At 47.6% G+C, this 23506-nt stretch overlaps 2 protein-coding genes across 5 annotated transcripts; one reads left to right on the plus strand and one right to left on the minus strand.

Annotated features, from left to right (window-relative positions):
* Positions 1-12: 12 nt before the first annotated feature.
* Positions 13-13213, plus strand: GATC (glutamyl-tRNA amidotransferase subunit C). 3 transcript variants are annotated; one of them, XM_055237820.2, is made up of 4 exons: positions 13-144; positions 240-412; positions 9040-9143; positions 11558-13213. In XM_055237820.2, exons 1-4 carry the CDS (start codon positions 64-66, stop codon positions 11608-11610), a joined length of 411 nt encoding a protein of 136 aa, XP_055093795.1. In that variant the 5' UTR covers positions 13-63; the 3' UTR covers positions 11611-13213. The 3 variants fall into 3 exon arrangements, with proteins under 3 accessions (XP_055093795.1, XP_055093794.1, XP_063470816.1); XM_063614746.1 differs by lacking the exon at positions 11558-13213 and adding an exon at positions 6880-6977 and having other exon boundaries at positions 21-144; XM_055237819.2 differs by lacking the exons at positions 9040-9143; positions 11558-13213 and adding an exon at positions 6880-8703 and having other exon boundaries at positions 20-144.
* Positions 13214-13311: 98 nt separating this feature from the next.
* On the minus strand, positions 13312-22298 carry SRSF9 (serine and arginine rich splicing factor 9). 2 transcript variants are annotated; one of them, XM_063614736.1, is made up of 4 exons: positions 22111-22298; positions 17726-17757; positions 15600-15772; positions 13312-13810 (listed from the first exon to the last, which is right to left on the minus strand). In XM_063614736.1, exons 1-4 carry the CDS (start codon positions 22296-22298, stop codon positions 13667-13669), a joined length of 537 nt encoding a protein of 178 aa, XP_063470806.1. In that variant the 3' UTR covers positions 13312-13666. The 2 variants fall into 2 exon arrangements, with proteins under 2 accessions (XP_063470806.1, XP_055093785.1); XM_055237810.2 differs by having other exon boundaries at positions 17597-17757.
* Positions 22299-23506: the final 1208 nt, after the last annotated feature.

Consider the following 23506-nt stretch of genomic DNA (forward strand, 5'->3'; position numbering starts at 1 on the left):
CACTCTTAGGCGCGTCGCTCGGCGTTACGCGCGGGCGCACTACGGGGGCCAAGGAAGGAAGATATGTGGTCGCGGTTGGGGTGGCTGGGCCTTCGGGCCCTTCTGGGCGGGCGCCAGGGCTTCACCTCCAAGGCAGATCTTCAGGTAAAGGCCAGGGCCATCTAGGCGGGTGGCGGAGCAAGCCGGGAGGCACTCCGGAGCGCCGGTGACCCACACTCCCCGCCTCATCCCTCCTCCAGGGCAGTGGCCGGATCACGGCCGAGTTGATCGAGCACCTGGAGCGTCTAGCGCTTGTGGACTTCGGCAGCCGCGAGGCAGTGGCGCGACTGGAGAAAGCTATCGCCTTCGCCGACCGGCTACGCGCCGTGGACACCGACGGGGTGGAGCCCATGGAGTCGGTCCTGGAGGACAGGTAAACTCGCGGCTGCAGCCCCAAAGCCTTGACCGTGGCCGGTTCGCAGCCGTTTAATGTGACGATTAGCGAACAGTTTTCCAGGGGGTTAAAGAGTGTTAGCGAGATTCAGGAACTTGCCCACGGTCACCTCGCGAGTCAGTGGCTTCACTCTTCCCCTTGTTCATTACTGATGCTCTCGCTCGTGTCCTCCTAGTGTAAGTGGAAACAAAACCTGAACTGCTAATCATTGCCTTTGTGTTTTTTTTTTTTTTTTTTTGAGACGGAGTCTCGCTGTGTTGCCCAGGCTGGAGTGCAGTAGCTCAATCTCGGCTCACTGCAACCTTCTCCTCCCGTGTTCAAGCAATTCTCTGCCTCAGCTCCCCGAGTAGCTGGGATTACAGGCGCCCACCACCACGCCTAGCTAATTTTTGTATTTTTAGTAGAGACGGGGTTTCACCACGTTGGCCAGGCTAGTCTCGAACTCATGACCTCGCAGTCCACCCGCCTCGGCCTTCCAAAGTGCTGGGATTATAGGCATGAGCCACAAGTCTTCGTTCTTTCATACTTAGGTTCTTTAGGTTCTTTTTTTTTTTTTTTTTTTTTAAATTGAGACAGAGTCTCGCTCTGTCGCCCAGGCTGGAGTGCAGTGGCGCAATCTCGGCTCACTGCAAGCTCCGCCTCCTGGGTTCATGCCATTCTCCTGCCTCAGCCTCCCGAGTAGCTGGGTCTACAGGTGCCTGCTACCACACCTGGCTAATTTTTTGTATTTTTAGTAGAGACGGGGTTTCACCGTAGCCAGGATGGTCTCGATCTCCTGACCTCGTGATCCGCCCGCCTCAGCCTCCCAAAGTGCTGGGATTACAGGTGTGAGCCACTGCACCTGGCTATACTTAGGTTCTCTACCTGTGGCTCTCGTGATATCCAAAAGGGCTGATTTATACATGCATTTATACATCTATTTAAGGGATGTGTTGAGTCTCTGCCCCTCTCCTGCTCACCCACCTTCCAGAGCATGTCTGTTTTTCCTCATCATGTTCTCAGTGGTTGGCACTGAGTATTCGGTAAATATGTTTTGTTTTGGGTTTTTTTTTTTTTTTTTTTGAGACGGAGCCTCACTCTGTTGCCCACGCTGGAGTGCAGTGGCGCGATCTCGGCTCACTGCAACCTCTGCCTCCTGGGTTTGAGATTCTCTTGCCTCAGCCTCCTGAGCACCCGGGATTACAGGCATGCACCACCATGCCTGGTTAATTTTTGTATTTTTAGTAGAGAGGGGTTTCACCATGTTGGCAAGGCTCATCTTGAACTCCTGACCTCAGGTGATCTGCCTGCTTCGGCCTCCCAAAGTGCTGGGAATACAGATGTGAGCCGCCGTGCCCGGCCTCAGTACATGTTTCATGAATTTTTTTTTTTTTTTTTTTTTTTTTTGAGACAGAGTTTTGCTCTTGTTGCCCAGGCTGGAGTGCAATGGCGCGATCTCAGCTCACCACAACCTCTGCCTCCCAGGTTCAAGCTATTCTCCTGCCTCAGCCTCCGAAGTAGCTGGAATTACAGGCGCATGCCACCAAGCCTGGCTAATTTTGTATTTTTAGTACAGACAGGGTTTCTCCATGTTGGTCAGGCTGGTCTCAAACTCCCGACCTCAGGTGATCTGCCCACCTTGGCCTCCCAAAGTGCTGGGATTACAGGCGTGAGCCACCGTGCCCGGTCCCAGTATTCTTTATTAATATCTCTAGGAAAGGAGGGACTAGAAGCACAGAGTCATCAGAATTTCCCAAGTTATCTAGAGGGTAAATATAAAGAAATATAACCATTATTAATAAGGGAAAAGGTCGTGAAAAAAGATGACGAGGAATTTGGATCCAGTAGCTAGCATCTCAACCTGGTGTTCAGTGATCTGTACTGTTTTTCATAAATTTGGAAACCAGTTTGGGTTAATGATTCCCATTAATCATTTTAACGTGACACTTGTAGGACTTTAATGCTTTGCACACACAGAATGTAAAGTGAAGACAACTATTAAACCTTTTATTTTTTTTTGTAGTTTTTATAACTTTATTTGATGTATTTGATGATCAGCAGTTAGTTCCCATCCACACTGACTGTAGATTTGTGAAAGTGGTAACAAGTATATAACCAAAGTATAGAGCTTGTTTGGTGAATTTCTAACCTCATTATGTTTTCTGGACCATCCACTACACATGGACGCAGTATGGACATTCCTTACCTACTTTGGCCCAGACAGCTTTGTTGAGCCTGGTATCAATGCACATATCTGGAGTTTTCTATCTCCTTCATTGCAAATTTCCGGTCTCTTTAAGAGCCTGAGGGGCACACTTCTTAAAGCCCACTCCATGGATACACTTGTGAATATTAACGGTGTACTCTTGGGTCACCACCTAGTTGATGGCATAATGGCCATTCTTCTCACCATCCTTCTTTGCAGGACCCCAAGTTGCTTAAATGTTTTAGGTAGTAGGCATCTTAGCTATAAAAGCCCTGACTTGGCCGGGCACGATGGCTCACTCCTGTAATCCCAGCATTTTGGGAGGCCAAGGCAGGCAGATCACTTTAGGTCAGGAGTTCGAGACCAGCCTGGCCAACATGGCAAAACCCTGTCTCTACTTAAAAAATACAAAAATTTGCCGGGCATGGTGGTGCATGCCTGTAATCTCAGCTACTCTGAAGGCTGAGGCAGGAGAATTGCTTGAACTCAGGAGGTGGAGGTTGCAGTGAGCCGAGATCATGCCACTGCACTCCAGCCTGGGCGACAGAGCAAGACTCCATCTGAAAAAAAAAAAAGGTAGACTGGGCACGGTGGCTCACACCTGTAATCCCAGCACTTTGGGAGGCGGAGGTGGGTGGATCACAGGGTCAGGAGCTGAAGACCAGCCTGGCCAAGATGGTGAAACCCCATCTGTACTAAAAATACAAAATTAGCCGGGCAAGGTGGCAGGTGCCTGTAATCCCAGCTACTCGGGAGGCTGAGGCAGGAGAATTGGTTGAACCAGAGCGGCAGAGGTTGCAGTGAGCTGAGATGGAGCCACTGCACTCCAGCCTGGGCGACAGAGTAAGACTCCGTCTTAAAAAATACGAAACAAGGCTGGGCGTGGTGTTTCACGCCTATATCCCAGCACTTTGGGAGGCTGAGGCAGGTGGATCACCTGAGGTCAGGAGTTCGAGACCAGCCTGACCAATATGGTGAAACTCCTTCTCTACTAAAAATACAAAAATTAGCCGAGCATGGTGGCCTACTCCTGTAGTCCCAGCTGTTCGGGAGGCTGAGACAGGAGAATTGCTTGAACCCGGGGAGCAGAGGTTGCAGTGAGCCGAGATCTCGCCACTGCACTCCAGCCTGGGCGACAGAGCAAGACTCCGTCTCAAAAAACAAAAAAACAAAAAAAAGCACCTTGACTGGCTAATAGAAACCTCTTTGCACACTAATAACATGTCATTTGGTTTGAGCTAAAAACAGTAGTGTGCTTACGTGCCAGGGGCTAATAAATTATATAAATTCTTTTTTTTTTTTTTTTTTTTTTTTTTGAGCCGGAGTCTCACTCTGTCGTCCAGGCTGGATGCAGTGGCACGATCTCAGTTCACTGCAACCTCTGCCTCCCAGGTTGAAGCAATTCTCCTGTCTCAGCCTCCCAAGTAGCTGGGACTACAGGTGCCCTCAGGTGATCCACCTGCCTTGGCCTCCCAAAGTGCTGGGATTACAGGCATGAGCCACCGTGCCCGGCCTAAATTATTTCAATGTTCACATGCAGTCCTGGAAGGTCAATACAAGTTATCTATTTTATAGATAGAAAAAACTGAGGTTCAGAAAGGTTACATAATGTGCCCAAAGTTTCACAGGTAATAAACAGAGGATTTGGAACTCAGAGCTTCTGCTGCCAAATGCTGTTCTAAGATATGCCGGCTAAAGTCAATTCCTAGAAACTTTATTCTCTTTCATCTGAAATCCAGAGAATGAGTTGACAGCAACTCTGATTGCAGCCAAATAGTTAAATGTCCCTCATAGTCTTATGAACCAAAAACTTCAAACTCTTGGGCTCAAGCCCTCCTCCTGTCTCAGCCTCTCAAGTAGCTGGGACTACAGGTGTGCACCCCTATGGCCAGCTAATTTTTTTCTTTATTATTATTTTTTTTTTTTCGTGGAGACAGGATCTTGCTGTGTTGCCCAAGCTGGTGTCGAACTCCTGGGCTCAAGTGATCCTCCTGCCTCAGCCTCCCAAAGTGTTGGGATTATAGGGGTCGGCCATCATGCCTGGCCTGAACCCAGAACTTTTTTTTTTCTCATTCTGTTGCCCAGGCTGCAGTACAGTGGTGCAGTCTTGGCTCACTGCAGCCTCCACCTCCTGAACTCAAGTGATCCTCCCACCTCAGCCTCCCGAGTAGCTGAGACTATAGGCACATGCCACCACCCTGGCTAACTTTTGTATTTTTTAGGGGAGATCAGGTCTCACCATGTTTCCCAGGCTGGTCTTGAACTCCTGGGCTCAAGCAATTCACCCACTTCGGCCTCCTGAAGTGTTGGGAATATAGATGTGAGCCACCTTGCCTGGCTCAGAACTTTTAACCAAGTTAATTAGCCCCCATTCCAGTCTGCATCAAACTAGAAATAAAGTAGGAGGAAGGGAAAAGGCTTTTAGATGGAAGTAGAGGGGTCCACAAGAAGCTATTCCTTCCAGCCAGATAGCAGGAAAGAAGCTCAAAGAAAAGCAGTGGGAGAACTGTCCCATCAGTGAGTCCAAGGGCTGACAGAATCACAAATGGAGCCACTTTGTCCTCCCTGTTGCCACAGCACTTTCCAGTGCCACCGTAGCAGCATTTCCCACAGTTACTTATTGTTCCTGAGTTTTAACCAGCAGGGACTTCTAGTCTTTCTCAACCAGGGTTCCTCAGCCAAACCAGAACACAGAAAGATTTGTGACTTTTTTCAGTTCTCCCAAGGACAGTATATGACAAATGTTAACTCAAACACATAGGAGATAAGTTAATTTATCATCAGAATGGGTGTCTTGGGGTATGTAGGCTAACTTATCTTACAGAACCCTGATTGGGAAAGACAGGTGGTGAGGTAGAAGTTTGGTCAATCAGTAATTGATCTGAAAAGCTCATCTGGTCCTGTTCGGTGTTTTATACAATTCTGAGGTCCAAGAAAGTGAAGCAACTTACCAAGTGAGAGGTATGCTTGCTGTACCCCTGTCACAGAGACTGTGGGTTCAGGAGCCTGTAATTAATAAAGCTAGGCATGGTGGTGCACACCTGTAATCCCAGCTACTTGGGAAGCTAAGGCGGGAGGATCACTTGAGCCCAGAAGTTTGAGACCAGCCTAGGCAACACAGCAAGACCCTGTCTCAAAAAAAATAGTAAAAAAAACCCCAAAAAACCAACCTCAGAAAATGTGTCTATTTTAGGAACAACTCCATCATAACCAGTAACTAGATAGAATAACAATAAATAGAAATGTATGTATGTATGTACATACATACATAAATAGAAAGGTATGTAAAGGGGTGAATTTTGTTTTCCTGGAAATTTCACTTACGCAGGAAACTTAATTACCAAACTTGATTACTTGATGAGTAAATAAATTAGTTGCTATTAGATCTACTCTTGGGGAAGCAGTAGCATTTAACCGCCTGTTGGCGGTAGTAGAGAGTCTTCCCAAACCTTCAAATGCTAGGCAGGTTAGGCCTCATCAGGAGTGCACAGACTTTGAATGAGAGTGGTAGGGACTGAGATGTACTGCGGTGCACTAAAGCTTTCTGAAAGGAGCAGGTGCTACTCAGAGCCCTCTCTTACTGCTGTGAATGCAGCCTCAGCATTATCAGATCTTGTTTTTTAACATTTCATTTAATCTTCCCAGAAATCCTATGAAGCATTCAACAAACAAGGAAACTGAAATATAGAGGATAAGTAATGTGTATCAATGGGATGTGAATTCAGCTGTGACTCGAGAGCCTGAGCTCTTAGCCTTTTTTTTCTTTTTTGAGACGGAGTCTCGCTCTGTCGCCCAGGCTGGAGTGCAGTAGCATGATCTCTGCTCACTGCAAGCTCCACCTCCAGGGTTCACGCCGTTCCCCGCCTCAGCCTCTTGCTAGAGGCCCCCGCCACCACGCCCGGCTAATTTTTTTTTTTATTTTTAGTAGAGATGGGGTTTCACCTGTCAGCCAGGATGGTCTTGATCTCCTGACCTCGTGATCCGCCCGCCTCGGCCTCCCAAAGTGCTGGGATTACGGGCATAAGCCACTGCGCCCGGCGTCTTAGCCATTTTTTAATACTGTCCAACAGAAACTATAAACTCCAGAAAGTCCAAGGGTTACCTTTGAATGGTATAATTATGATTTTTATTTTACTTTTGTTCTCCCAAGTTTTCTTAAATGAATACACAGTCCTTGTGTTATTACAAAAAAAAAAAAAAATCTAGTACAACTCTCTTTTGTGTGTGTGTGAGAGAGACACTGTCTCACTCTGTCACCCAGGTTGGAGTACAACGGTGTGATCTCTGCTCACTACAAACTCTGCTTCCCACATTCAAGTGATTCTTGTGCCTCAGCCTCCCGGGTAGCTGGGATTACAGGTATGCACCACCATGCCCGGCAAACGTTTGTATTTTTAGTAGAGACAGGGTTTCACCATATTGGATGGTCTCGAACTCCTGACCTCAGGTGATCCACCCGCTTTGGCCTCCCAAAGCACTGGGATTACAGGCATGAGCCACTGCACCTGGCCTTTTTTTTTTTTTTCCTTCTTGCTCTGTCGCCCAGGCTGGAGTGCAGTGGTGCCATCTCAGCTCACTGCAACTTCCGCCTCCTGGGTTCAGGCGATTCTCCTGCCTCAGCCTCCCGAGTAGCTGGGATTACACGTGCGTGCCACCACGCTTGGCTAATTTTTGTATTTTTAGAGAGATGTGGTTTCCCCATGTTGCCCAGGCTGGTCTTGAACTCCTGAATTCAGGTGATCCACCCGCCTTAGCCTCCCAAAGTGCTGGGATTATATGCAGGAGCCACCGCACCCGGCCTTTCTCCCCCACCTCACCCCCCCAAGAAATTTAATGTCTGAAAAGATCATACTTGTTCAAGGCCACATAGTTAAGAACGTGCCAGGTCCTATAACAGACTTCAACTTTCTAATATTCATACCATGAGTAAATATTTGTTGTGTCTAGCTTTGGGCTGGGTGCCACAAAAAAAGAACTAGTCCTTTCCTAAAATAATCTTATTGTGACAACTTATTATTATTATTATTATTTTTTTTTCGAGGCAGAGTCTCGCTCTGTCTACCAGGCTGGAGTGCAGTGGCACGATCTCGACTCACTGCAAGCTCTGCCTCCCGGGTTCACGCCATTCTCCTGCCTCAGCCTCCCAAGTAGCTGGGACTATAGGTGCCAACCACCACGCCCGGCTAATTTTTTTTGTATTTTTGGTAGAGATGGGGTTTCACCGTGTTAGCTAGGATGGTCTCGATCTCCTGACCTCGTGATCTGCCTGCCTTGGCCTCCCAAAGTGCTGGGATTACAGGTGTGAGCCACCGCGCCTGGCTGACAACTTAGTTCTTATGTGCAGCCTTAGACATGTGCAGCCTCTCTGTGAGTCGAGTCATGTGCAGCCTCTCTGACATGACTCAAACGCCATTAGGGTCTGCCCTCAGTCTGTGCCCACTGAAAGCAGGAGGAGCATGGCTACTACCGAATACAGTATCAGTGATTTAACAGACTGCTTATTTTTTTGGTCCAAGTATGTGGAAGCAGGCTTACACACTTTTACACCTTGAAACAATAGTGAAGCCTCATGCATATGTTCAAGCTCCTGTGTGTTTTTTACCTGTTTGCCATCTGAAGGCTTTAGTAAAGTCACTAGGTCCCACAGAACACTGGGAGATTCTTGAGCTGTTTGTGGCACATCTTGCTCAAGGGCAGGCACATCCACCAAAGTTGCTGTGGTGGAAAAAGCATTCATCTTAGGGGTACCATATTGGGCTAAGATCCCAGTTGTTACTTAGGAGCCAACATCCTTAAGTCACTCTTGCAGCAAGTTTGCTTCCCCATCTCTGCTTAGCTTTCTAGCTTCATCTTTCACCTCCAGCAGACCACACCGCAGCCTGCTAAACTCCCTGTCCTTCTCTGAATCTCTGCGCTCTCGGCTCTCTTGCTTTGGGATTCATGCTGCTATACCTGCCAGGAAGTCCCTTTCTCATACCTTCATCCCCCAATCCAGCTATTTCTTGCCCATCCTTGAACAGTGACATCAGCTATTCTGAGGATGTGCTACTCACCCAGGCTGGACTAGGTACCCTTTCTATCCTTTGGCAGGCTGTACTAACTTCTGTTAGATCTAAAATATTGTTTTGTAATTGCTTTTACCTGTCCCCACCAAAAGACAGTTGCCCATATAATCATTAAAAACTATTTGTTAAGTCAATCCAGAGAAGTAATTAGCACTTACTTCTCAGGGTTATTCGGACAGTCTATAAACTGTAGGCTGTTATTTGGTCTACCGATGATCCCAGCTTCTCTATCTTTGAACGGTGCCCATTAACTCAAGAATATACCGTTTCCTTGTTCTCTCCTTCTTGCCCCTCTCCACCATCCTCTAAAATCCCCCTTCTCTGAGAGGGTAACCTTGGGCTTCTGGGTTTTGTAGATGTCTATACCTGAGATCTGACAATGTGGCAGAAGGCAACTGTGCTGATGAATTACTACAAAACTCCCATCGCGTCATGGAGGAGTATTTTGTGGCCCCTCCAGGTATGTGCTGCCCAGAATGGTTTAACAGATAGTCTCACAGTAACCTTAGGAATGAAGCAGGAAGCGTGAGGACCAAAGATGATATGTGAAGGCACTTTGAAAAGGATAAAGTGCATACAGATGGTGGCATTAATGTGGCAGTAGGGTCCAGGGTCATACGCACCTCTAGGGGGCAGTTAGGAACAGGAATAAGCAAAACAGGATTGGGGGGATGCGGGGGGTTTAGAGTAGGTGGAAATCTGGAGCTCAAGATCTGCCTAAAGGGGCAGCTGGCATTCAGTGTTTCTCAAAGCCACAGTTAAGACTGTGCCAGATCCTGTAATCGACTCCAACTTTCTAGTATTCGTACCATGAATAAATATTCGTTAGGTCTAGCTTTGGGCTGGGTTACCACAAAAAAACCAGTCCTTTCCTAAAGGAATCCTTTTTTTTTTTTTTGAGATGGAGTTTTGCTTTTGTTGCCCAGGCTGGAGTGCAATGGTGCAATCTCGGCTCACCACAACCTCCACCTCCCGGGTTCAAGCGATTCTCCTGCCTCAGGCTCCCCAGTAGCTGGGATTACAGGCATGCACCACCACACCTGGCTAATTTTTTGTATTTTTAGTAGAGACAGTTTCACTGTGTTAGCCAGGCTGGTCTCGATCTCCCCACCTCAGGTGATCCACCCACCTTGGCCTCCCAAAAGGAATCTTATTGTGACAACTTAGTTATCATGTGTGGCCTTAGCCCAGATGTTTCTGTCACATCTTTGCCTATGACATGATTCAAACGCCATTAGGGTCTGCCCTCAGTCTGTACCCATTCAAAGCAGGAGGAGCATGGCTGCTACCCTATCAGTGGTGCCAGGCAGGAATGTAAACCCATTTCTCCAGAGAACCTGGATACCTGGCATTTTGTGTGATATTTCTTAAATTTTTTTTTTTTTTTTTTTTTTTTTTTGAGACAGAGTCTCGCTCGGTCACCCAGGCTGGAGTGCAATCTCGACTCACTGCAACCTCTGCCTCCTGGGTTCAAGCAATTCTCTGCCTCGGCCTGTCGAGTAGCTGGGATTACAGGTGCCTGCCACCATGCCTGGCTAATTTTTTTGTATTTTTAGTAGAGACGGGATTTCACCATCTTGGCCAGGCTAGTCTTGAACTCGACCTCGTGATCCACCCGCCTCAGCCTCCCAAAGTGCTGGGATTACAGGGGTGAGCCACTGCACCCCGCCGATATTTCTTAAATTTTAAGTGCTGGCAACCAATTCAAAATTTAAAAAACAAAATACCATCCAAGCCAAATAAAACACATCTGCAAGCCAGGTGCAGTCTGTGAGCCACCAGTTTACAACAGCTGGTATAGAGATTTGCATCATCTACCTACTGTAAATAAATAGAAGCTTTAAAATTACTCTGGGCTGACAGTAAAATCCAGAACCTTAGATAGGTTGACTGTTTTTATCTCCTCTGCAGGTAGGTGAGTACTCGGAGCTGTTGTACTACCCCTCTGGGCATCTGGGAGTGGGACTAGCCAAAAGCAGTCAGGTAGCCTGCTAAGTGCCAACTTCCAGTTCAGGACATCCCCTGAGGGAGAATCATTCTGAGCAGACTCCACAGAAGACATTGGCCCTGGTCAGCTCAAGGTGCCAGTTAAAGGCAGGCTCTGGTTAATGCAAGGATGGGAAAGAAAGCTAGAAATTCTGTGAGCTAAACTTTTTGTTTGTTTTGAGACGGAGTCTTGCTGTGTTGCCCAGGCTGGAGTGTAGTGGCGCGATCTCAGCTCACTGCAAGCTCCGCCTCCCAGGTTCACGCCATTCTCCTGCCTTAGCCTCCCAAGTAGCTAGGACTACAGGCGCCCACCACCACGCCCAGCTAATTTTTTGTATTTTTAGTAGAGACGGGGTTTTCACCGTGTTAGCCAGGATGGTCTCTATCTCCTGACCTCGTGATCCGCCTGCTTTGGCCTCCCAGAGTGCTGGGATTACAGGCGTGAGCCACCGCGCCCGGCCGTGAGCTAAACTTAATCATGCCTCCGATCCACTAAACCACCTGTTAACTGTGGAGAGAAAGGAGACTCTCCATCTCAGAGCCTGATAGTTGTGGCTCCAGCAGACATATCTTTTGATCAGACATGCTATCTCCCACACAGAACCTTACTTCAGACTTCGCTTCTTGGGACCACCTGAGTTCATGGTCAGTCTTTCCTTCTACTCCTATCTGCATATTAGTGGCTAATCAACCTGTACACTCCTTACTGAAAAAGGTGAACTTGGCTTCACTTAGAACTGATTCTTTCAGATACTCCCAGTTAGGAAAACAGGACAGTAGCTACATTACTTCCATATTTTCCATGAGAAAGTAGTGATCAGTTAGCTCAGTAGAGCCAGCTGGGCGGCAGGCTCAGCTATAACATTCTCTTTTGTTATTTTCAAACAGGTAATATCTCTTTGCCAAAGCTGGATGAACAAGAGCCATTCCCACACAGCTGAGTAGCTCATTCTGGAAAGGGTACTCTGTGAACATGTGGAAGCATGACAGTACTTTCTTACTGTGAACACTAATGTTCCTGCTTTTTTCAGTCACCTGAAAAAAATGGATGCTTAAGCATTTCTTAATAACAGATTCTTCTGAAGACAGAATTGGGAAAGATCTGGCCCCAACAAGGCAATGAGTTCCTGATGCTAACTGAGGTGAAAGAAAAGCAAAAGTCAGCTTCCAAGGAATTCACTTCACAGGACTGTTCAGTATGGAAGACATTATTTATCTGCCTTTAACTCCCCCAAAGGACCATACCAGCTGCATGAAAGTGAACTTTTCTATCTACGTAACTGGTAGACGGAGCATCTTGATCACTATGTGACAACCTTGGCTGTCATTTTTAGTTGCCATTTGCATTGATTTGAGCAGGCCTATCTTTACCGAACATACCTGAATTTGTTCCTGGGCTCCCACTTTCTTCCTAGAAAAGGGCTAACTTCCTACTAAGGTCTGAAGAGTGTTGAAAGTAGACTAGAGCTTGGGAACTCCTAACCTAGAACTATCTGCCATCCCACAAAGTGATTATATGCCAAAGGGATACTAGTCATACCTAGTGTTTCTCTTTCTGAAAAGAGAACTTATCCTAAAATTAGCCCTGGGCCTGGGACAAAGGAGCCCTCTCCACCCCCAAAATGATTATTAAATTGAGATGAGTCCAAGATAAAACTCAGATGCCAAAGATAGATGAAACTTATTTAGGGATAAAAGTGGGCCGGGCGCAGTGGCTCACTCCTGTAATCCCAGCACTTTGGGAGGCTGAGACGGGCAGATCACGAGGTCAGGAGAGACCATCCTGGCTAATGCGGTGAAACCCCATCTCTACTAAAAATTAGCCGGGCATAGTGGCGGGCGCCTGTAGTCCCAGCTACTCAGGAGGCTGAGGCAGGAGAATGGCGTGAACCCGGGAGGCAGAGCTTGCAGTAAGCCGAGATTGCGCCACTGCACCCAGCCTGGGCGACAGAGCAAGTCTCAAAAAAAAAAAAAAAAAGTGATAGAATCAGAGAGAGTTTTTCCTCTAACCAAACTGCCAAAGTTGGTTTTGGCTAAGAATTTCCCAATCATATTTATGCTGCTGCTCATTTTTTTAGTTTTCTGAGACAGGGGTCTCGCTCTCACCCAGGCTGGAGTGCAGTGGTGGGATCACAGATCACTGCAGCCTCCAACTCCTGGGCTCAAGTGATCCTCCCACCTCAGCCTCCTAAGTAACCGGGACTATATATGTGCATCATCACGTCCAGTTAATTTTTTTTTTAAGTAGAGATGGGGTCTTGCTATGTTGCCTATCTGGTCGTGAACTCTTAGCCTCAAGGGATCCTCCAGCATGCCTTGGCCTCCCAAAGGGCTGGGATCACAGGCAAAAGCCACCATGTGTTTATTTTTCCTATTCCCTTCCTTTATCTGCAATGCTTTTTTCTTTAAGGCAGCCTAATTTACGACTTGGCCTTGAATTAAAAAAGAACCCAGAACCCGCTCTTGGAGTTTATACGTTCTCAAACCAACATCAGAGCAACTGTCTATCCCCATATAAATAAAGTTATCTACCCCTGCTCCTTACTAACTGGGTACAAGTTATGACTACAACTCAGTGATTTTTTAAATTAGTGTGCCTATTTGGTGAAATCTGTGAACTTAATCAAGGACAACCACACATGTCAATTACTAAACGTTTAAAATATATTTCTAAACAGAATGGGCCGACTCAGTCACAGTAACTGTTGATCTCCATAGTAGAGCAACCCACAAAGACAGAACTGATTTTTTTCCCATAATCAGGGGTGAAAAATATACAACTTGTTTCTGAACCAAAACCACAATTTCTGCAGTTTAAAATGTTTCACTGCTAATATGGCCCTGGTAGAAATTATGTAGTTTTTTTTTTTTCTTTAAAAAAAAAAAAAAATTAAAAAAATTTCCTAAGACACTAAATCCTCAATCTGGAATGTAGATTCTGAGCACAAAGCAGCTCGGTTAACCTAAAAAATAAAGAAAAAATTCCCATCACCTGTCTCAGTAGGGCCTGAAAGGAGAGAAGTAGTGTGGGGAACCCCTGCTTTGGTATGGAGAGTCACGGCCCCTTGACCCAGACCGAGACCGTGAGTAGCCATAGCTGGTGCTTCTCTCAGGATAAACTCGGATGTAGGAAGTTTCACCCTGAAATGCAAACAAAAACAAAAAGAGCAAAGGGGAAAAAAATCAGAGCCAGAAGAATAAGCAAACCAACATCTAACAATAATAGTTAAGTATTGAGCACTTACTGTGTACTCTGTGCCTGGCATGAGGCTATCTCATTAAACTCTCATAACATTATGAGGTAGGTACTCTTATTATCCCATTTCAAGAATGAAGAAAATTAAGACTTAAGTTACATCATTTGCCCAAGGTAACACAATAAATGCCAAGTTTGACATGTTGACACTCAATTAACTATTATAAACAATATATCTGAATTACTGCCATTGACCCCCCTCAAAGCTAAGAACTGGAAAGGATCTCAGGGGTCATATAGTTTAATCCCCTGCCACCTCATTTATGCATCTTTGGATGGGCATCTATGGAAGGAGCTAGCCTGTATTTAATACCTTCCAGGTGTGAGGACCTGAGCTAGATGCTTTAGAGGTTATCCTCTTGCTGTAGATTCCTGGCAAGTCTTGTGATGGTGCTATTTTGTGACCATTTTGTCCATGAAGGAATCGAGGTTCCAAGAGTAGTTCAGGTAAGGAATTAATAAGCAGCAGAGGAGTCATGTCCAGGCGGGCTTGTCCCCAGGCCCTCTGCCTTCAGCCACCATTCTCAGAAGATCCAAAGATGCCAAGGGGAAAGAAGCCGGATGCTTTTTCACCTTAGGTGAAAGTCAGTAATTGGAGTTACCCTTTCTAAAGCCCTGCTTTGCAGTATAACTGAGGATCAGGTACTGTTCTGTTTCTGCTCCAAATTCAAGTCCTAGAGGACAGTCTGAACAAAAGCATCATTAAACCAGGGAAGGACCAACCTCTAAGCCAAAAACTAGGGAATTATATGAATCCTCAGAAAAAGAAATGAGCCCAGAGACCTGTGTCCCCAAACATCTGTAAATCTCATAGTAAGGCAGGACAGGATAACCAAAAACAAACAATGTCCAATTGGTGGTCTGGTTTCTGGTCTCAGTGGTACCAAAGGGATAGTCACCACTTCAATCAAACTGAGATCCAAAACAGCGGCTGCTTTCCTACAAGGAAAGACATCAAGAACTACTGAGTCTCAAGGGTGAGGTAATCAACCACAAGAAAATGTTACGGTTTAGCCTGGCACAGTGGTGCATGCCTGCAGTCCCAACTACTGGAGAGGCTGAGGTGGGAGGACTGCTTGGGCCCAGGAGTTCAAGGTCAGCCTGGGCAATATAATGAGACTCTGTCTCTAAAATAAAAAATTAGAGAAATACAAAAATTATAAAATTAAAAAAGAAAATGTCATGATAGCTCAGGTTTCAGAGATGATGCTGCACTACTCTGGGAAAAAAGTGAAGTGACAGTTCAGCCCAGACAGCAGGACCTAGAAGGGCTGAGATGAAGAGGCTGGCCTGTAGAGCTCAGCCTAGACCCACAGGAGGGGTAGCTGAGTTCACAGAAGGATACTGTCATTTAAGCTGGTTGTGAATGGGGTGGTATCAAGACTGACTGCACTAGTATTCTCTCCAGGTTATAAATACCATGACCAAACTGTTCATGTGATACTACTATGCAGAATAAGGCATATTAAAAAACAAACATACCATGAATGCATACTTCTTTCAGCTATGACCCTGAAGGACTTAGGCATAGCAAATTCCATGGCTTTGTCCATCTAAAATAGATCTCTTATGGTACTGTGAGGTTACTAAATGGCATGGCCTCTTGCTACCTCTGCTAGGTCAGGTTCAAGTGGAGTGATTTGAGTACAAGCTCAACAGAAGGCAAGCACCCACCTCATGAGAGCGGAATTTGGTGTCATCCAGTTTACGCAGGGCATATTCCATGTCTTCTTTTCTGAGATACTCGACCATCCCCACTCCATCCTTCTGCACATCAGCATAACAGACATCCCCAGCTTCTCGCATGTGATCCTTCAGGTCCTGCCAGCTGCCTGACGGAGGAAGTCCTAGGCATGGAGAACATAAGAAAGCCCACATCCTTCAGCTATGTTAACTGCCCTGTTAAGAGCCAGCAATACCTACGGTCCCTTCTCCATGATCACTTAAATCCTGAGGGTCCCCAAATCATAAACCTTGATAAGGGACATGAAATCAGAAAAGAGCACTGAAGTATGTGTGGTAAATAAACCACCTTGAGAAGCTGGTTTTAAGTTCATCTTCCAGAGACCAGGCCTTTTCAATAGAGCAAGAAGTTCATCCCATTACAGGTTTAGTATCTCCGAGAATTCGTAGCCTCTTTCTTTGTCCTTTAAAATCAATGTCAAACTCCTAATACTTAGAGTTCCAATTTTTTCCATTATGAAATTTAACAGTACCAATTATTTATTGCTTGACAGGGTTTCACAGGACATGGGAATTTTGAAACCAGACAATGAAATAACCAAAGAGTAGCTGAAGGTAACAACAACAAAAAAATCTGAAGTTTGTTTTCTTGTAGGTGTGAATGACAAACTATACAGAGTACCTCTTAAAAGATCACCAACATTCTTCAATACAGTGGGGGGGAAGGTAAGGCTCAGATGCTAAAACTAGTCGGGAGTCATACAACCCTACCTGATGTCATGAAAGGGAAATGTGCTCCTGCTCTCAAAGGCTGTGTTTACCGCTCACAGCTCAGGACTGCAGCCATTTCCTAATAGTTTTCTAAGCAGGATTTCAGAGAAGCATGGAGAGAAAAAAAGATAACGTATGACATCCTGAAGGAGGGAATAGAGTTCTGGGGTTAAAAAATTATAAAGGGACACAAGATAGGCAGATACTGAGAGTATCACTCTTAAGCACATGGGAGTATGCTGTGATTGCGTGACATTCACATCTTAAAAACGTGCCAGGCTCCTCGATTTATTTCATTCCACCAGGGCCCTAAAACTCCCATGCAATATGCAGAAGGCCCCAGGTCTTTCCAGTGTGTTAATATTTTGAAGATAGATAAACCTCCCAGTTTAGCATTTCATCACTATAAACGCTAGACAGAAATAGTCTATACTTTCCAATAAAATCTGTAAGACTCTTAAGTTACGGGGTTTTAAAAAATATTTAATTCTAAAACCACCACAAAATCTGATCTTCTTCAAGATCCAAGGCTGGGTAAGTTGTTCAAATCTGGCTCCTTGAGGCTGGGCGCAGTGGCTCACGCTTGTAATCCCAGCACTTTGGGAGGCCGAGGCAGGCGGATCACGAGGTCAGGAGATTGAGACCACGGTGAAACCCCGTCTCTACTAGAAATACAAAAAAATTAGCCGGGCGTGGTGGCGGGCGCCTGCAGTCCCAGCTACTCGGAGAGGCTAAGGCAGGAGAATGGCGGGAACCCGGGAGGCGGAGCTTGCAGTGAGCTGAGATTGCGCCACTGCACTCCAGCCTGGGCGACGGAGCAAGACTCCGTCGCAAAAAAAAAAAAAAAAAAAAAAAAAGAAAAAAAAAAATCTGGCTCCTTGAATGCCTTTCTACCATGTCTGATGCCAAGTATATTCCAAAAGAAGCATCTTTAGAATTGTAGCTCAAGGAGTTTTCCCATCATCTTCCCTTCTCACCACTAGAAAACTCCTTTACAAGAAATATGGTTATGTTCTTCCAAGGCTGCACTCCCAGCGCAATTTCATTTGCAGGATACTTGCCTCACTGGCAATCCAAGGCAAGGCTTCACACAGGCTATTGAAAAGAACGTCCCTGTGTCCCATGCACTGAAGAATAACAGCTATCATTTCTTGGAAGACAGACTCTGTGTTAAGTATTTTACATGTATCATCTCATTCTGTTTGAAAGGAACATACCTGAAACAAGAACTCGGAAATCAGATCTTCTTGTAGGAGGCCCATTCCTCCCACCACGGGGCCACCCACCCCGACCTCCATAAGTCCTGGGGAACTCCACACGAAGACGACACTGGCCATAATCATAACCATTTCTTCCATAAATAGCATCCTCTGCATCTCTAAAAAAAAAAAAAAAAAAAAAAAAGTTTGGAGTTAGTGCTGTTCAGGAGGCCAAGTGACTTTCCAAGTGAGGGGCATGAGTAGTAAGCATAAAAGGGAAACTGAGAGTGAAGAAAAAAACACACAAATCAGGATTTTGATGCACTTCTGCTTTGGTTTGGCGATGTTTCACGATACTGGAATTAACCTTTACAGCTGTCACACACAGTTTTAGAGGTATGAAATTATAATGAATGAGCAAACAGATTACTTAAAAGAGGGCTAATTCAGAGAAAAAAAAAGAATCAATTGCTGACAGATTATTGATTTTGCCAATAAACCACCAGTGTTTTCCTAACCTTGGTGAGCATTTTCTCAAAAAGCACACCACACACTAACCTCTTAATATTTTTCTACAAGGCCTAGTGTCATAAAGTCTATGGAAATAAAAAGTAGGCGGTTAGCCAGGCACGGTGTTGCACGCCTGTAGTCCCAGCTACTCGAGAGGCTGAGATGGGAGTGCAGAGCCGAGATCACACTACTGTACTCCAGCCTGGGTGACAGAGACCCTGTCTCAAAAAAAAGAAAAAGAAAAAGAAAAAAAAAAGTAGCCAGTTGGATAGGAGAGTATTTGAGGGTAAATAAAGTAGCTGGGCGTGATGTTTGAACCCAGATTAAGGCCAGCCTGGGTAATATAGTGAGACTCGGTCTTTTAAAAAAATAAATAAGGCTCAAAGGACAAAAGACAACTGCAAATGAGTGTTTTGTGATGAATGTGGAACTTTTTTTTTTTTTTTTTGAAACAGGGTCTTGCTCTGTCACCAAGGCTGAGTGCAGTGGCTGGAGCATAACTCACTGCAGCTTCTAACTCTTGGGCTCAAGCAAGCCTCCCACCTCAGCCTCCTGAATAGCTAGGGCCACAGGCATGTACCACTGCACCCAGCTAATTTTTGGATTTTTTGTAGAGACAGGTCTCCCTATGTTGGCCAGCCTGGTCTTGAACTCCTGGGCTCAGGCGATCCTTCCCCTCAGTCTCCCAAAGTGCTAGGATTACAGGCATAAGCCACTGCGCCTGGCCTTGGAACTCTTAAGTGTACCTTTTCAGCATAGTTTGGAGAACTATTTTGTCAAAAAACATTCTTTGGATGCAATTTTGCCAAAAGAGATAAATATTCAATAAAATTACTTTAAGTCTTTCCTAGGACTCTAGAAGAGTCAGGAATGCCACGCTGATTCTCCAGTATTGGATGGTAGAAAGTGTGACCTTGGAGCTTGGGTGGACAAGAGGAGGTGAATGTGCTAATGAAGGCATTGTTCAGTGTCACAGGCACATAATCACTTGTAAGATTTTAGAACTAAAAGCAACAAGGACCATATCCAGTGCAACCTTGACTACGTAAAATGCAGACTGGGAGAGGCAGAACTGCTAGGAGGTCAGAACAGACTCTGAATAAAAATTGGCCAGCATTCAGGCTGGGCGCTGTGGCACATGCCTGTAATCCCAGCACTTTAGGAGGCGGAGGCAGGTGGATCACTTGAGGTTAGCAGCTTGAGACCAGTCTGGGCAACATGGTGAAACCCCTCGTCTCTACTAAAAAGATAAAAATTAGCTGGGCATGGCAGTGCGCAGCTGTAATCCCAGCTACTCAGGAGGCTGAGGCACGAGAATCTCTTGAACCCAGGAGGCGAAGGTTGCAGTGAGCTGAGACTGTGCCACGACACTCCAGCCTGCACGACAGAGCGAGACTCCATCTCAATAAATAAATAAATAAAATTAGCCTGCATTCAAATCATTATTCTGCAAATTACTAGTAGTCATCTCTGGGTAAGTGTTTAATCAAGTTTTTACATCTCTAATGTGAATAGTATGCCTATCTCACAGGGTTACTATAATGGTTAAATAAGATACTACATGAAATGCTTTGCTTGAGTCTTCACACCTAGTGACACCAAAAGATAGTTTTTCTATTATGAAAGGAATGAGGGAAGATGACAATGTAGCGTATCATATAGTAGGTTTGCATTCAAAAAACAGAAGAGGGAGTTCAAATCCATTGATCCCGGCCTGGGGTGGTGGCTCAGGCCTGTAATCTCAGCACTTTGGGAGGCCAAGGCGGGTGGATCACTTGAGGTTAGGAGTTCAAGACAAACCTGGCCAACATGGAGAAACCCCGTCTCTGCTGAACATAGAAAAATCAGCCAGGTGTGATGGCGGGCGCCTGTAATCCCAGCTACTGGGAAGCTGAGGCAGAAGAATCGATTGAACCTGGGAGGCCGAGGTTGCAGTGAGCAGAGACAGTGACATCGCACTCCAGCCTGGGCAACAAAAGCAAAACTCTGTCTCAAAAAAATAAGGAAAAAAAAAAAAAGCCCTCGATCCCTTAAGAGCTTTTTCTCTCCCCCCCGACCCCGCCTTTTTTTTTTGTTTTTCAGATGGAGTCTTGCTCTGTCACCAGGCTGGAATGTAGTGGCGCCATCTCGGCTCACTGCAACCTCCACCTCCTGGGTTCAAGCGATTCTCCTGCCTCAGCCTCCCAAGTAACTGCGACTACAGGCGCGTGCCACCACGCCCAGTTCATTTTTGTATTTTTAGTAGAGACGGGGTTTCACCATGTTGGCCAGGATGGTCTCGATCTCCTGACCTTGTGATCCGCCTGCCTCGGCTTCCTAAAGTGCTGGGATTGCCACTAGCTTTCTCTTTTATTAGTAACTCTAAATCCTCAATATCCTGATCTGTAAAGTCTGGTTAACCATACAGGCCAGGTGAGGTGGCTCACGCCTGTAATCCCAGCACTTTGGGAGGCTGAGGCGGGCAGCTCACCTCAGGTCGGGAGTTCGAGACCAGCCTGATCAACAAGAAGAAACCCCGTCTCTACTAAAAATACAAAAAAATTAGCCGGGCATGGTGGCGCATGCCTATAATCCCAGCTACTCAGGAGGCTGAGGCAGGAGAATCGCTTGAACCCAGGAGGCGGAGGCTGCGGTGGGCCGAGATCGCGCCACTGCACTCCAGCCTGGGCAACAAGAGTGAAGACCCGCCTCAAAAAAAAAAAAAAAAAAAAGTACCTACACCTCATAAATTGTTAAAAATACTAAATACAGGCTGGGTGGGTTGCTCACGCCTGTAATCCTAACAATTTGATCCGCTGAGACGGGCGAATCACCTGAGCTCAGGAGTTCGAGACCAACCTGGGCAACATGGTGAAACCCCCTATTTTATCAATCTAAAAAAATAAAAAGGAAAGAAAAAAAGCTAAATACACACCGCGGCACTCAACCCATAGCAACTGTTGAAAAACCACAATGGCACGGTTACTAAATAAGCGAGGCATAGCCTTTTCCAGCTTAGAGGTAAAAATGCCCAGTTCCGGTTTTGAGGCAAATGAGGAGATACTAGGGATGAGCTGTCAGAGTCGACTCTTCAGCCATCAAAGCCTCGCGGTGCTTCCTGCCTGCCCTTCCTCAGATGCTCTCCTTGCTCTATCAGTACGTCCACCCCAGGTAGGTCGAACACCCTACCAACATTCCGCGTTCCCCGGGAGCAAATGATGCTAGGAAAACAGGGTGCGGGCTCTTATTTGGCCGGACTGGAGTGACCAAGTCAGCGCCGCAGCTGCTAACCACCACCAACCACAGTTTTGAAAGTTCCTGGGCTTTTTCCGGACTGAGGGCCGACGCTGTTTGCAAAATCACAAGCACTCCTTAGAGCCGGGTTAGGAATCTAGAGTTTCCAAACCCCTGGAACCTTTAGCATCTCGCCAAGCCTCCCTCATTAAAGGAGGGAAGTGAAATCAGAGCCCCACTCCGGCTGTTTTAGAAGTTTTCCCAAATCCCTGATCCCTTTACAAAGCCCAGGTCCTGGCCTGGCGGGGCGGGGCGCGCGAACGGCGAGCTGTTCCACCAGAGACCCCTCCACGACCTCCAGCGGCATCCGCGACCCTGCAGCTTGCTCTCCAGTCACGGCGAGCACAAGCCGGGGGAGAGGCGGGCGGGAAGGGCGAACGGCGACCCCCGCGCTGTCCCAGGGCCGCTTCCCCCCACGGTGCTGCCCCAGGCAGGAGGCGGACAGGGCACATTGGGACCCCCCGAGGCCGGTGCAGGCGGGCTTGGGCCCTCCAAAGGCTCAGCTTTTGGGTTTCTAAGTAAAATATTGGAATAATAAAAATAAAGGAAGTGACGACGGCGCGAAGGACGGCCCGGGCCTGCGAGGAGAGGCTGCCTCATCCTCCACCCGTGAGGGGGCGCCGTGAGGGGTCTGCGCGGAGGCGGGAGGAGGGGAGACCGGGGGGAGGGGAGCCCTGGGGGAGGGGACAGCAGGGAAGGCGGGGGACTCAGGCACCGAGGAGGAGAGGGCAGGGGCGCGCGGGCCTCACCGGGGGTCCTCGAAGCGCACGAAGGCGAAGGGCACGAGGCCGTGCCGGTTCTTGAGCTCGATCTCGCGGATGCGGCCGTACTTGTAGAACAGGTCCTCCAAGTCCTTCTCGCGCACGTCGGTCGGAAGGTTCCCCACGTAGATGCGCCCGTCGCCCTCGCCGCCGCGCTCGTCCGCCCAGCCCGACATCCGCACCGCCCGACGCCGCGGGCCCGCCGCAGCCCACGTCGCCGCCGCCGCCGCCGCTTCAGCACGGGTCCCCCCGCAGCGTCCCCGCGGGCTCCGAGGCGCTCAGCCGCACTGCATTGTGGGAACGCGGAGCGGAAGCGAAGGGGTCGGCGGAGGCAAAAGGAGTCCTCTTAAAGGGAACGCGGATGCGACCATTGCGCGTGCGCGCAGGCCGGCGCCCCCTGGAGGTGCGAAGGGCCTTCGGGCGCTGACAGGGAAAGCCTGGGGCCGGGCCGTGTGGATGCCACCCCAGAGCGCGGTTCGCGCTCGGCTGAGGCGCTGGACAAGTGACTTGGGCTCCCGCGCCTCGGTTTCTCTCTGTGGCGCCGCCTACCTCACAAACTTGTGAGCACTCACTGACGTGGGTAGCGCCCAGGGCCTGCGGGGCGCAGGAGAGCTGGAGTCAGGCGGAGACCGCAGGCTGACCGCGCAGCGGCCTCAAGGAGCCCCCGGCGGCTGGGCCGTCGCGGCCCCCAGCCTCAGGTCAGTAGGCCTCCGGGCCACCCTGTCCCCATTTTACAGTTGCTCAGAACTGACGGTGTCAGCATGAGATGGACTCCATAGCTTGGCCTTGAGTTTGTCGGAGTCGAGGAAGTAAGACTCGTAATGACTATCACAGCGATCACTATAGAGTGCATCTGACTTCTGCTTTTCATCCTCTCCCGGGAGGAGACTTGAGGCCACAGAGGGATCAGGAATGGAACCCAGAGCCATGCTCGCATCCTAAGTACTGAGTCCTTACGGAGCTCAGGTAGACACCCACCTTGGCACATACTGTTCCACATTCACATCCCAGAACGCGGAGCATTGAACCCAGGGACCTTACAGTGAGGCCTTGCACCAGAAGACTTTTTGTTTTTGATACAGGGTCTTACTCTGTTGCTCAGGCTGGAGTGCAATGGCGTGAACACGGCTCACTGCAGTCTCGATCTTGCTGGACTCAGGTGATCCTCCCACCTTGGGGCGCCGTGAGGGGTCTGCTCTGCGTCCAGCTAGTTTATTTTCTATTTTTTGTAGAGAGGCTGGTCTCGAACTCCTGGGCTCAAGCGATCCTCCAGCCTTGGCCTCCCAAAGTGTTGGATTACCGGCTTGAGCCCGGCGCCCGGCTGGAATACTCCTAATCTAAAGATTTTTCAGGCTGGGTGCGGTGGCTCACGCCTGTAATCCCA

Source organism: Symphalangus syndactylus, chromosome 13 (assembly GCF_028878055.3).
Source record: "Symphalangus syndactylus isolate Jambi chromosome 13, NHGRI_mSymSyn1-v2.1_pri, whole genome shotgun sequence".
Taxonomy (NCBI): domain Eukaryota; kingdom Metazoa; phylum Chordata; class Mammalia; order Primates; family Hylobatidae; genus Symphalangus; species Symphalangus syndactylus.

Coding starts and splice junctions, on each gene's coding strand:
- GATC (XM_055237819.2), top strand. CDS start 64: ATGTGGTCGCGGTTGGGGTGGCTGGGCCTTCGGGCCCTTCTGGGCGGG. Junction 145..239: donor CCTCCAAGGCAGATCTTCAG/GTAAAGGCCAGG, acceptor TCCCTCCTCCAG/GGCAGTGGCCGGATCACGGC. Junction 413..6,879: donor GAGTCGGTCCTGGAGGACAG/GTAAACTCGCGG, acceptor TCTGTCACCCAG/GTTGGAGTACAACGGTGTGA.
- SRSF9 (XM_055237810.2), bottom strand. CDS start 22,298: ATGTCGGGCTGGGCGGACGAGCGCGGCGGCGAGGGCGACGGGCGCATC. Junction 15,773..17,596: donor TTTCCGAGTTCTTGTTTCAG/GTATGTTCCTTT, acceptor CTCCATGCCTAG/GACTTCCTCCGTCAGGCAGC. Junction 13,811..15,599: donor CCAAATTCCGCTCTCATGAG/GTGGGTGCTTGC, acceptor TTTGCATTTCAG/GGTGAAACTTCCTACATCCG.